Below are 14,259 nucleotides of genomic sequence, written 5' to 3' on the forward strand. Positions count from 1 at the left end.
CACTAAATCCAATATTCTATTTTGGATTTATTGAGCATGCCCACAGAAAGTGAATCTCAGGGTTGTATATGGTGACATATATGTACTTTGATAAAAAATACTTTGAACTTTAAACTTTTCCTGTCCCTCTAAAGATCTTTAAAAATATGCAATTGTACCTCCTCTGCTACTTCCTTTGCCAACTCCTTACATACACACACCACCCTCTGAGTGAAAAACTGGCCCCTTGGGTCACCTTTAAATCTTTCCCCTCTCACCTTAAACCTATGACTTCTAGCTTTGAACTCCCCTATCCTGGGCAAAAGCCATCATAAAAAATCACTGAGGAAAATAATGGAGAAGATACTTTGAAAGGTATAATAACTATGAAGGCAGTGGCTAAATAAACTATTTATTGAATAGACATAATCAACAATGTAGGATGTCTTGCCTACTGATGTACAATATGTTACAATCATAACTTATGAACTTCAAGCGCAAGTCCATTCCACCAAATCCAGATTTCCAGATTTCCTCAGCAACTTGTGTGTGTTAGAATAAAGCAGTCCTTTATTTCTTATCGATGGGAAAGCAGAAAGGTTAGTTTGCACAGCAATAGGAGATATGGGTTATGGAATGTCATTCAAATTTCACTATGTAACATAGACTTGCAGCATTTCTCCTAATCTGTAGGACAAATGAACAGTCTACAACAGGATATACTATTGTTGAAATATTAATGAATAGAAGAATCAAAGCCCTGTGAAGTTTCATCCAACCTGGTTTGGAAGGAAACTTGAAGGACAGTCAATAAAAAGACCAAAAACAATATGAGACAAGTTGCAAGTTCCATATACATCAGACTTCACGTATGAAGATCTCTCCACAGAATGGAGATGAAAAGAAGGGATTATGAACAAATAGTAGTGATATACTGGCCTAGAAAATATCATGCAGGTTTGAGAGAAATCCTGTGAAGTATATGTCCTCCACTTAATAATAGTGGATCTCAACAGAATAGCAAAGTGGAATAAAAATTTACATTTTTTTCTGAAGTAGGTTCAATATTGTTCAAGTGGAGGCAGTATTTATATTGCTGAGGTCCAAGATGAATGTAACTCCAACAATATCTGATGAAACTACAACTTATACACAAGTAAAGCTGACATCTTTATGTAGATTACCAAACATGCAGAAAGCAAGGACCCGGCTAAGTTTGGAATTATGCAAAACTGGTTTAGATGTTCTTATTCTTACAGATAGTGAGTAAAGTGCGGACTGCTTAATATTGGTTGAGAACAAAGATTGTTAGTTTATGGTTACCCCTTTAAGGAGTTTGTCTTGTGATGAGCTAATCTTTAAATTGCAATCATTTTGTAAGAATTATCAGTCAATGAAGGGCCCTGAATATACAAGCATGTTTGAGCACTTCATGTGTCAAATGTATAACCCTCTATCTCTGCAATATACTTCATTAGAAATTAAGAACCCATTGAGCACACATACAATATATTACAATATACATAATATTAAAGGTATGTTTGAGCCATCTTGGTAGTGGATATGTGCGGAACACATTGACTCCAGCAATGAAGCACTTGTCTCTGAGAAAAATGTGCATATTCCATTAATGCATAAGAACATAGTTCTAATAAAATATTTATTACAAGTTCATAATTTGAAGAAATAAAATTGTTGCAATAAAGTACTTAGTGTTTAGTAAAAAATGGAGGGCTATGTGGGAGGGAAGAGTTAGATTGATCTTGAGTGGGTTAAAAGGTCAGCACAACATGAGGGCCAATTTGCCTGTACTGTGCAGTACTGGTCTATGTTCTGTGCTCAATAAAATATTTTTGAATATTAAACACACCCTACAGTGCCATTGGAACAGACAATTATCCTTATTTAACATTGAAGAAGCAAGTGTTTTATGGCATCTCACTTGAAGAGCTATGGTTCTTTCCACTCGAGTGTGCAGTTAGTCACAGAGAGTGGTTTGGAGTGGGAGAATGCTGCCTTTCAGAAAGAACTTTGATAGTAACAAGAAGAAGAGGGAAAATGAAAGCCAACTTTCCAATTTGTCCTGTTATTGAGTAATAATCATAATACTGTGGAGAATCCAAACACCACATATTCAGGAAAGCATATGAAAAGTGGAACATTTCACTGATATTGAAATATGGTTGCTTACATGAAACATGTTGAAAGTCAAATTGGATGACCCTGAAACAGAAATGGGACATCCTGTCTCCCAAATCGAAATGAAACAAGGTGCGAAACTTACCTTTTCCCAGGTACGCTCTTTGTTCAATACTATCACCACTAGCTTTGGGTTGGACTGATACCCATCCCGAGTGAAGGAGAGATCTCTGCCATTCCAGGATACATTCATCATAAACCTGAGGGGTGAATAGAAAACAGTTAATCCTAATCTGTCTGTCATCATTCAAAGGTTTGAATAATAAAATATGCTAATAAATTGGAACTATCTTTTGTAGTTTAGGATGGAACATCTGAACTATCTGAAATAGATATTTTTCATAGATTCATTTCTATAGATGCTGCCTGACCTGCTGAGTTCCTCCAGCATTTTATGTGCATTACTTTTCCTAATGATGCTACTATATGGTTATACACCAGTAAGAAGTGATAATATAATTCTACATGACACTTGAATTAATTCCTAATGCTTCATCCAGGTTATAAATAAAGTATAATAAATAAAGTATGAGATACTCTTCCACTGACTTCACAATTTTGTCACCAACAGGAAATCTTTGAACATAATCCTAGCTAGGATCATAAACCAGGGATATTTTTGAGTGCATCATTCAACACATAATAATGCATCATATCAGATGATGTTATCAGTACTGTATTTATATATTTGTTATATAATGAGTTTAATTTCAAACCCACACATAAATAATTATATTGAATTGAGAGTTTTATCATCATTCTTTATTCCTGGTGAAAAATATTCTTCTTTTATAAAAGCAGTTCATTTTTTATCGCAATGGTCTAATGCGTAATTAAACATTATTTACAAGTTTGGAACAGATGTTTGTGATCCTTTCTTAGTAATATTAATGTGATTATGTAATTTCTGGCTCTTTTACAATGCACTGAAATGTAACATTGTATTTCAAAGAAAAAAATAAACAGAAGAAAAGTGAATTTGTTGTAGAATCAAAGCTAATTATGATAAACCCATATAAATGGCAATATTATTTCACAAGAGCATCAGATAAAGTTTACAGTGACAAATGATGTAGTTTCTTTCTGCAAAAAAAAAACACATTCTGACAGGAATTTGTAATAAAGAAGTTTCGTCTGATATGGATATTCAGGAATTGCTCCTGCAATTCTCAGATACCTTTGTTCAAACAGCTGAAAGATTTTACACATCTGTAGAAACATTCAATTTGTAAGTGTTCCTTGTTGTCTCCAGGGGATTTGAGGAAATAAACACAATTTGGATGATCATACTTGGAATTTTCATAGTTTGAATTGTTTGTTATACTTGTGGTTCAGGTAATGATAGAAATCACCATTTCATAGGGCATTTATCTATTAAAGTCAAGTTGCTATAAATGAAAGGGTAAGGAAATATTATCACTCCATTACACAAATCTTAGAAACAGTTGTCACAATTCTTCAACCAAATCCACATGGATTTCAGCACCCATGTAAGCATCTTTTATTCTTTCTCTTAGCATCCTTTATGTTTTGGGCAGCCCCATTCAAGATTAAAGAGGGCAATCTTCCATCTCAACTTCACTTTCAAGTTCAAGTTCATGTTGAAGCTTATTGTTATTCAATTATTCACATGTATACAGCTAAACAAAACATTGTTTCTCTGGGGCCAAGATGCAAAACACAGTACATATGGTCACGCACAGCACACATAGTTACGACGCAGCACAGAAATATTATTTACACAAGTCCCAGAGTGGCATACTGTAGCCTGAAGATTAACAAGTTGACATAAAATGTGAGGAGCATGTTTATGTAAGACAGTATAATGCTGTTGGCACTATTGTAATAAAACAAGCTGTGGTACAGGTATGTGAAACAGCTGCAATAAAAAATGGAAAAATGACCAGAGCAGGATTAGAATGTGTCTGTTGGTTGGGGTGTTGGGAATGGGGTGGAGGCCTCAGGGCATTCAGACAGGATGTACATGTATTCCGGATGAGAGAAGGCTATTAAAAAATCTCACTGCCTGGGGGAAGTATCTGTTACCGACCCTGACAGATCTGGTTCTTATGCTGTGGTACCTTCCACAAGGGGATTGTGGGAAGTATGGGAGGGGAATTTGACGACGCTGGAAATACTGCATATGCAGTGCTTCTGATATATGATCTGAATTGGGGGAGAAGGGAAAGAGACTCTGGTGATGTTTTCAGCAGCTAATTCCCAACTAATTTCTATAACCCATCAAATTGCCAATTTGGTCAGTGTCCATCTTGAAATAATCAGAAACTGAGTACCAACAGCTCCTTCTGGTGAAGAAGAATTCCTACAAACAATCCCACTATCCTGAGAATATGCTGCTCAATTCCTCCCAACTTCTTAACTTCCACCATGTCAAACCCTCTCAGAATCTTACAACCGTCAATGAGATTAATAAATTTGCAGTCATATAGCAAGCTCACGACGTCCCAAGCTATTTTAGTTTACGATCTGAAGGTGGACTTACTTTTACAATATAAAGAAATTCAGCAGCTAATTTGTGCACAGCAGGTGCCCAAACTTTTCTCTGATGGTGAACAAGCTATCTGTTTTTATTCATATAAAAACAGAAAATGTTGTGAATACTCAGCAGGTCCAGGTAGGAATCTGGTAGGGAACTGAATTAACATTACAGGCTGATGTTCCCAATATCAAAAAATGCCTGGCTCGAACACAATCTGGAAATGCTGCTTATCTGGAGTTGTCACTTCAACGCCAAGCCCTGATGACAATAGGTGAGAAGAGACCGAACCAGTGGGGTGAGTCCATCGTCACTACAGAGGCAAACCGAGTGCTCAGCTGTTGCCATCTGGTTGATGACCATTTAAATCAAAAATAAATATCCGCTGATTTCTATAAATAACAAGTGAGCACTCTATCGGATTAACTTCCATAGGATGGACGTCGGAAAATGTAACAGCAGTGTCAAATGTCTTATGGGAACATTGTAGACACAGAAGCCGGCATTTGACCCTGTAGGAGCCATGTACCTATTCTCCGTCTACATTGTGTTGCGCATTTATTATGCATCTCGGTAATTTGTCATGTGGGTCGAGGGGTGCGAGAAGCAAATCAGTATACTTTTATAGTTTCCGCCTTTACCTAGTTAGTTAGATTTGTTGAGTTGAGAGGGAGTGAGACGGGGGTTATTTTTTGTTTGCCACTCACTTAATTATTCTAACTTGAACACTAGTAATATTGGTTGGTTATATCGCTAATTTAGTTTTGTTAGTCTCTTATCGCTATAAGATCGCTCGTCTTTGCTTGTTAGTAATAAAGGACTGACGTACTTTTTTCAATTTGGAGCTCATTTATTTGGAAGCACATCATACAGTGTCAATTCCCATACTCAGCTTCTCAGCAATATTGGTTTGTTTTCAAGAGACCGCTGCAGACTTTAAAGTTTGTTCTGACATATAGAAAGATCAAGGTTAATATTTTATCTCAGTTCCAATTGCTTGCACTAATGCCATATCTTTTAATAACATCTAAAAAGTTTTCAACCTCTTCCTTAAATATACTCAACAATTCAATGTTCATAGCTGCATTGTGTAAGAAATTGCAGATTGCTACCAGCTGGACAAAGAAATTGCTGGTTGATATCCTGAATGATTTCTCCAGGAGAAACATTGACTGTTCACTCATCTTGTCAAGGCACTTGTCCCTTTTACTAAACTCAAATCCAATCGTTCAACAATCAAGAGAGTGTAGCTCACTTAATTTCCTTTCATGCAGTGGAGCCTCAATCCCAGCAATCACTGTTCACCTCCTATCGCAAGGATTTCTTTCCTTAAGTAGAGATGGTCAGTCCTGCATACAACATTCCATGACTAGTCTCACTAAGCATCCAAATAAACAAAGGGAAGTTTTTCTATTCTTGCATCCAAATCATCATGCATACACTTCAATGTATCATTTAAATTCCTCAGTACTATCATTTCAGGGGACCTGTCCTGGGCCCTAAAACTTAATTGCAATTGTGAAGAAAGCACGGCAGCACCTTTACTCCTTCAGGAGTTTGTGAACATTTGGCATGACATCTAAAACTTTGTAAAACTTCTAGATACGTGTGGTGGAGAGCAAATTAACTGGCTGCGTCACAGGCTGGAATGCAAACACCAATGCCCGTGAATGGAAAATTTCTCAAGCAGTTGTGGATACAGCCCAGTGCATAATGGGTAAAGCCCTCCCCACCTTCAAGAACATCTATATGGATTATTGTCACAGGAAAACAGCATCCATCATCAGGGACCCACCACCCAAACAGCTTCTCGCTGCTGCTATCAGGCAAAAGGTACAGGAGCTTCAGGATTCACACCACCAGGTTCGGGAACAACTCAACTCAACTTCACTCACCCCATCATTGAAATGTTCCCACAACCTGTGGACTCACTTTCAACGACTCTTCATCTCATGTTCTCAATATTTATTGCTTATTTATTCATTATTATTATATCTTTCTTTTTGTATTTGCACAGTTTATTGTCTTTTTCACATTGGTTTGACGCCCAAGGCGGTGCAGTCTTTCATTGATTATTATTCTATTTTGGTCTTAATTGAGTATCCCCACAAGAAAATGAATCTCAGGGTTGTATATGGTGACATATATGTACTTTGATAGTTAGTTTATTTCGACCTTTGAACTTTTGACTTACTAATTGATTTGCTGTTAATTTTCGGAGAGTTATTTTCAAGGACACCTTGGTGGACCTGAAACACACATTTTTCAAACTCTCACCACTTTAAAAAATCAGCTTTTCTATTTATCTCCCAAAGATATTTCCACATTATATCCTTTCTGCCAACTCCTTGTCCATTTATATACTGTAGGTAATTCAGATCTCCCTGAAGCATCTTCTGCATCCTTCTCACAGCCTACACAACCAACTGACTTTTGATCTGCTTAAGTAAATCTTTGATATAGCTAAGAATTTGAAGTGATCCTTGTGACATCTTGCCAATTTCAGCCTCCAAACCCTCAAATTAACCATTTATTCCTACTCCTTGATTTCAGTCCATTAACTAATTAACAATTCGCAGCAATATATCATACCCTCTACACAGAAGATTCTGCAGGGCTGGAAATCCAAAGCTGGAGGAACTCAGCTGGCCAGGCAGCAGCTATGGAAATGGATAAACTGTCGACAATTCAGGCCAAGATCCTTCGTCAGGGCTCAGGACACATTATACCCTCTGCTTGCCATTTTAAATTAGTTTAATATTTGTTTTCTGCCTCAGGACACATTCTACCTTCTGCTAGCCATTTTAAGTTAGTTTAATCATTTTTACCATAGACCTCCTGAAAATCCAGATACAGCTCATCAACATCTCATTTCGTCTGCTGTTTAAAACACATGGAATGAAATTGTCTAGAATTGTAACTTTTCCATAAATCCATGTGAAATGATCCTACTGATATCGTTGATTTTTCTGTGGTCTCTGTTATCTCTCCTCCTCCTTTCTTAAAAACAGGGTTTACATTTGTTGCTTTATGATCAGAAATGATAGGTTAGAAATGACAGCCTGTCTCCACAGCCACCTCCTTCAAAACTGTAAGATGCAGTCTTCATATCCTGCTGATTTATTACCAATTAATTTTGACAAAGCACTTTTTCTTTCTCCAAAGTATGTAGTTCTCCAGTATCTGGAATTGGAATTAGTTTATTATAGTCACTTGTACCGAGATACAGTGAAAATCAATTCATTACAGAATTCATTGAGGTAGAACAAGGTAGAACAATGTGCCTTCTTTTCTGAATATTTGTCTTATTACTCTGCCATTTTCTTATCTCCCAATAGATTTTCTATTATCTCAGTCTGCAATAATAAAGAAGCTTATGTGTGTTTTGCTCATCTGCTCTCATATTTTACCTTTCCTCTATTGTTATTTTCCTTCCTCTTGCTGAATTTTGCAGTTTATTTGATCCTCTGGTCTCTGTTACTCTTGCAATTTTACAATCATGTTTCTTTGAACTAATACTGTTTTTAATTTCTCAATAGCCATGGCTGAACTGCTTATATATATACACACACAAATGTACATAGAAAAAGAAAGCTATGGTGCCTAAGACAGGCTTGACTTGCATTGATAACATCGTTGACAACTCACATCTATGTTCAAAGTAATCAAAGTACATTTATTATCAAAGAGTATAACCTTGAGATCTGCTTGTTTGCAAGCAGTCGCAAAGCAAGAAACCCAAAAGTGCCTAATTTTAAAAATGAATATATTATAATAAATAAAAATAAATATATTATGTTATATATATTGTACTTTATTATTAAAACTTATGACCACGGTTACAGATTGAGTTCATTTCTTTCACAAAGTGAAGCAATCATTAAACTTAGAACAATGTGGTGGTTGGCATCCGTCTGTCTCGAAGGACAATGGGTGATGATCATCACCTCAAGCCTGGGGGGAAGGTATGGAGATCCTGAGATGCCCAGTCATCAAGCTCACCTTCTCACCCTTACCATTGTAGTCCAAAGGGAAGCTTATGAAGCAAAATGTTTGGCACCAGCTTGGCTGCAGGAGCTTTCGGAAGGATGTTCAATGATGTCGAGCTGCCTTAGGGGCTCCACTATGGATTTGCTGTCTGGGTTTACTCCCATAGCCTTCGTCTCTCCAGAGGCTGCCCACAAGGCACACCGGTGTGTGTCACCGGTGAGGATGCACTACTTGAGGCTTGCTGCTGGAGGGGCTGTGTACTGGCAAGGACAGACTTACACATGCAGCTCTCCTTTTCATAAGACTGCTAGCCAGCGGTGGAAGCTGAAAGTGAGAGTGACAAGCTCCACCCACCTACACTAGCTCACTAGACGCATCACAACAACCATTTTGACACAGAATATATCATTTAGAAAATAACTTTTTATTGTTAGTCATATCTAGGCTTATAAACAAAGAATACCTTCTCTATAAATTTTGCTTCAATGCAACATTCTGAAAAATAACTTAGTGAATGGCAAAATTACTCAACAGATCTGTGGAGAAAGATAAGCCAGCGTTTCATCCCTATTTTATTTCAGATTTCTAGCATTTGGCTTACTTTTCCTTTCCAGGATAAGCTTCTACAGATTGATAGATTAGCTACCAAACAAATTATATTTTCTGACTTTTGGGAGTGGTACTTTTCCAGGTAGGGTGGCAGGGTGGAAATACGTCCCTACCAAAAGAGATGTAAGGCGCTCTTTCGCTCCTCTAGGCCACCCTTAAGCAAAGTGTAGCACCCGCTTACCTCCCTGGGTCAGGGTCACATGAAACCATGGGAGCAGGTGGTGGACAGTCATGTGAGCAGCCGGTGCATATCACAAGTGCTGGTTATGCGACGACTGACACCAGGCAGACAATCTCTAAAGGGTATTGATAATGGCTGGAGCCACCCGTCTTGTAATGACAGTGCCCAGAAGAAGGCAATGGCAAACCACTTCTGTAGAAGAATTCCTCAAGAACAATTGTGGTGATGGAAGGACCATGATCATCCACGTCATACAACAGGATACATATTGAGCAAACAAATGACTTTTCTGGGAGGAATTAAATGAGTTTACGATAATTTATGGGAAGATGCTGTCAAACTGTAAAAGAAAAATATAACAGCTTTAAATAAATCATGCAGAACCTGCAGGGTAAATAAAGATTTAATATCCTCAAATGCTGCTGACCACATGTAAACTTAAACAGAGTCTCAAATTGATAGTAAGGCAATAAGATAAATCTAAAAGGGTCAAAGGTTCATTTTATTGCCAAAGTACACGTGAACAATATAACTCTCATATTTGTCTTCTCCAGATAGCCATGAAACATAGAAAGACCATGGGTGTTGATGAAATAAGACATCAACTCCCCCGGCATGAAAAAGAAAAGAAACGAAACGCGCTGACCCCAAAATCCCCTTCCCCAGCAGCAAAAGAACGGCCACAATAAAAATCACTGATACCCTCAGTCACAGAAAAGAACAATAACAATCCCTGACCCCTCAATTTGCAGAAAAGAACAGTGACGGTACACCAACCACCCGCTCACACACAAAAAATTAACAGATCACCCACTCGCTGATCGTCCACAAGAAGGAAAATACCGGCAAACTGAAGAAAACCAATATAAAGTACAGTCCAACAATCACATAAATCTCAGAAAATCAGAAACATCTCTTCATCTGCATGTGAGGAGAGCAGCGCACAAACGCAGTCCTTCCATAAGATGTATCCACTGACCAGGGTTTGAACGCTGCTGATCTGAGGTTTGCTCGCCACTTCAAGATGGAGTCGCTCGGGACTCAGCACCTCGCCTCTGGTCTTTTCCATGAGTGAGCTTGTGTTTTCGGTCTTTTTTGGCCCCCTGTCTCTGATCTCCGTGAGGCCACTCTCCAGACACAATGGACACACTGAAGCTTCGATCGAGTTCCAAGCTGCACGTCACAGGCTCCAGCCGTCTCCGTAACACAAACAAGGCAAAAAGAACAAACAGAAGGCGTAGAACAAGTGAAATAATTGGAGAGATTTGCTATCTGAAGGACGTCGCCTGAGGAATCGTTGGTTGTTAGCCCCATCTTGACTGCAAGTGCTAGCCACATAGAGCAAAATGTGAGACAAGACTGCTGTACTATAAAGGTTTAAGGATGACACTCAGGATATGTGAATGAAGTGAGGTGACAGGGAGGTGAGGATGGAACTTATCAAAGACAGTAGTGAAGCAGGACCAGAAATACTGAGAAACGGAGGAGAAATAGAATGAGTGGGGTGCTGTGGAGCTGGGGGTGGTGTTGTGATTCGTGGAAAGTTCAGGTTCAGGGACAGTTATCACCCTTCAACAATCGGGCTCCTGAATCAGTGTGGACAACCTCAACACTGAACTGATTCCACCACCTATGGATTGACTTTCAAGGACTCTATAGCTTATTATTATTTATTTCTGTATTATTTATTTGATCATTTATTTAGTATTTGAACCCTTTGTCTTCTTTTGCATACTGGTTGCTTGTCAAGTCTGTATGTGTAGGTTTTCATTGATTCTATTGTATTTCTTTGTTCTACTGTAAATGCTTGCAAGAAAATCAATTTCAGGGTAGTATATGATTACATATACGTACTTTGATAATAAATTTACTTTGAACTTTGAGATTCACGCTGGAAGAATGTCGAAGAAATTCACTCAGATGAGTACAGGGACTGAAATACTCATACTTAAGAGGTATAAAAGATGCAAAAGAGTCTTTGCAAGCATGCTGCAAATTCAGAGAAAAATAAAGCAGTAAGATATTCTCTCAGAAGTGCTAATGGGGGAATTAAAGAGTAGATCTGAATTCACTGGGTTACTAACTGAGCGCAGAGGGATAAGGGTCATTAATAAACTTGGGTGGCACAGTAGCGTAATGGTTAGTTAAAGCACAAGCAACATGGGTTCAATCCCCGCTGCTGTCTGTAAAGAGTTTATACTTGCTCTTTCCTCTGGGTGTTCCAGTTTACTCCCGTATTCCAAAGACCTACGGGTTAGTCGGGTAATTGGTCATGTGTGCAATTGGGCAGCACAGGTTCTTTGAACTGGAAGGGCTTGTTACCTTGTATCTCTAAATTAAATTACATAAACAGGCCTTCTCTCAGCTTTCCTGAAATAAGGTATGGAATATGTACATCCCAAAATTTTCGTTGCTCCTTTCTCATCTTCAGGGTGCCCTAATGTGCTTCTTAGTTGATCTCATACTTAAAATCTGAAATTAATAAGTTAGAAAACAACTAGAAATATTTCATTTCTAAAATTTCAAAAATAAACTAAAAATGCTGAAAATACTCAAAAGGCCAGGCAGCATCCTCACAGACAAAATATGAATGTTTCAGATCAATGACCTCACCAATCCAAAATGTAGACAAGAGAAAAGCTGCAGATGCTAGAAAATGCTGGAGGAACTCAGCAGGCCAGGTAGCATCTATAGATAAGAGTAAATCATTGACGTTTTGGGACGAGACCCTTCATCAGGACTGGGGAAGAAAAGATGAGAGGTTAGAGTAAGATGGTGGCAGGTGGGGAGGAAGAAGTAGAAGGTAGTAGGTGATAGGTGAAATTGGGAGGGGGAGGGTTGAAGTAAAGAGCTGGAAAGTCGATTAGAGAAAGAGATAAAGGGTTAGAGAAGGGGGAATCTGATAGGAGAGGCCATGGTAAAAAAGGAAGGGGTGGACCACCAGAATGGAAGTGACAGGGCAAATAAGGTGATAAGGTGAGAGGGAGAAAAGGGAATGGGGAATGAATCTAAACCATAGTCCAATTCTCTCTACACATATACTGTCAGAACTGCAAAATATTTTCAGCGTGTTCTTTTATTTCAAGTACTTTAAAATAATTACTGTTGTAAAGAAGGGAATTACTATTGCCAATTTGGACTCAAAAAGAGACCTTGCAACGAATATATATAAATCTATTGTTGAGTGATAATTATTAACTAGAATATCAGAAGATCAACTATGCCCTTCTTCAAATATTCCCATGGAATCTTTGATAGCCGCCTTTCTGGAGCTAGACAGATGATCCCCCAACATCCAAAACCTGGTAACTCTGATAAGTGCATCTTCTGGGAAATGTGTAAACTGAAAAATGTTAATTGCACCATTTTATTGGAAGTATCCTTCTCTCAGATCACACACAAAATGCTGGTGGAACACCGCAGGCCAGGCCGCATCCATGGGAAGAAGTACAATCGATGTTCATCAGGACAAAGCAAAAGAAAAGATAGTAAGAGATTTGAAAATGGGAAGGGGAGGGGGAATTCTGAAATTATAGGAGAAGGCGGGGGGGAGGGATGAAGCTAAGAGCTGGAAAGTTGATCAGTAAAAGGGATACAGAGCTGGAGAAGGGAAAGGATCATGGGACGGGAGGCCTAGGGAGAAAGAAAGTGGGAGGGGAGCACCAGAGGGAGATGGAGAACAGGCAGAGTGATGGGTAGAGAGGGAGGAAAAAAAAAGAGGGGAGAAAAAAGCTAAGATATCAGGGATGGGGTAAGAGGGGGAGGAGGGGCATTAACAGAAGTTAGAGAAGTCAATGTTCATGCCATCAGGTTGGAGGCTACCCAGACGGTATATAAGGTGTTGTTCCTCCAACCTGAGTTTGGATTCATTTTGACAATAGAGGAGGCCATGGATAGACATATCAGAATGGGAATGGGACGTGGAATTAAAATGCATGGCCACTGGGAGATCCTGCTTTCTCTGGCGGACAGAGTGTAGGTGTTCAGTGAAACGGTCTCCCAGTCTGCGTCAGGTCTCACCAATATATAAAAGGCCACACTGGGAGCACCGGACGCAGTATACCACACCAGCTGACTCACAGGTGAATTGTCGCCTCACCTGGAAAGACTGTCTGGGGCCCTGAATGGTGGTGAGGGAGGAAGTGTAAGAGCAGGTGTAGCACTTGTTCTGCTTACAAGGATAAGTGCCAGGAGGGAGATCAGTGGGAAGGGATGGGGGGACGAGTGGACAAGGGAACCGCGTAGGGAGTGATCCCTGTGGAAAGCAGAAAGAGGGGGGAGGGAAAGATGTGCTTGGTAGTGGGATCCCGTTGGAGGTGGCAGAAGTTACGGAGAATTATACTTTGGACCCGACAGCTGATGGGGTGGTAAGTGAGGACAAAGGGAACCCTATCCCAAGTGGGGTGTTGGGCGAATGGGATGAGGGCAGATGTGCAGGAAATGGGAAAGATGCTTTTGAGAGCAGAGTTGATGGTGGAAGAAGGGAAGCCCCTTTCTTTAAAAAAGGAAGACATCTCTTACATCCCAAATGAAAAGCCTCATCCTGAGAGCAGATGTGGCGGAGATGGAGGAATTGCAAGAAGGGGATGACATTTTTGTAAGAGACAGGGTGGGAAGAGGAATAGTCCAGGTAGCTGTGAGAATCTGTAGGCTTATAGTAGATATCAGTAGATAAGCCGTCTCCAGAGATGGAGACAGAAAGATCAAGAAAGGGGAGGGAGGTGTCGGAAATGGACCAGGTAAATTTGAGGGCAGGGTGAAAGTTGGAGGCAAAGTTAATGAAGTCAACCAGCTCAGTATGCAT

General features: G+C 39.3%; 1 protein-coding gene across 1 annotated transcript in view; it reads right to left on the reverse strand.

Moving 5' to 3' along the window:
* Positions 1 to 14,259, reverse strand: part of grin2aa (glutamate receptor, ionotropic, N-methyl D-aspartate 2A, a) — a 295,359-nt gene that overhangs the window by 134,464 nt on the left and 146,636 nt on the right. Inside the window, exon 4 of the mRNA XM_059978631.1 lies at positions 2,264 to 2,378. Within this exon, the coding sequence (XP_059834614.1) occupies positions 2,264 to 2,378 (115 nt within the window). The remainder of the gene's footprint in view (positions 1 to 2,263; positions 2,379 to 14,259) is intronic.

The sequence above is a fragment of the Hypanus sabinus genome, chromosome 9, assembly GCF_030144855.1.
Source record: "Hypanus sabinus isolate sHypSab1 chromosome 9, sHypSab1.hap1, whole genome shotgun sequence".
Lineage (NCBI taxonomy): Eukaryota > Metazoa > Chordata > Chondrichthyes > Myliobatiformes > Dasyatidae > Hypanus > Hypanus sabinus.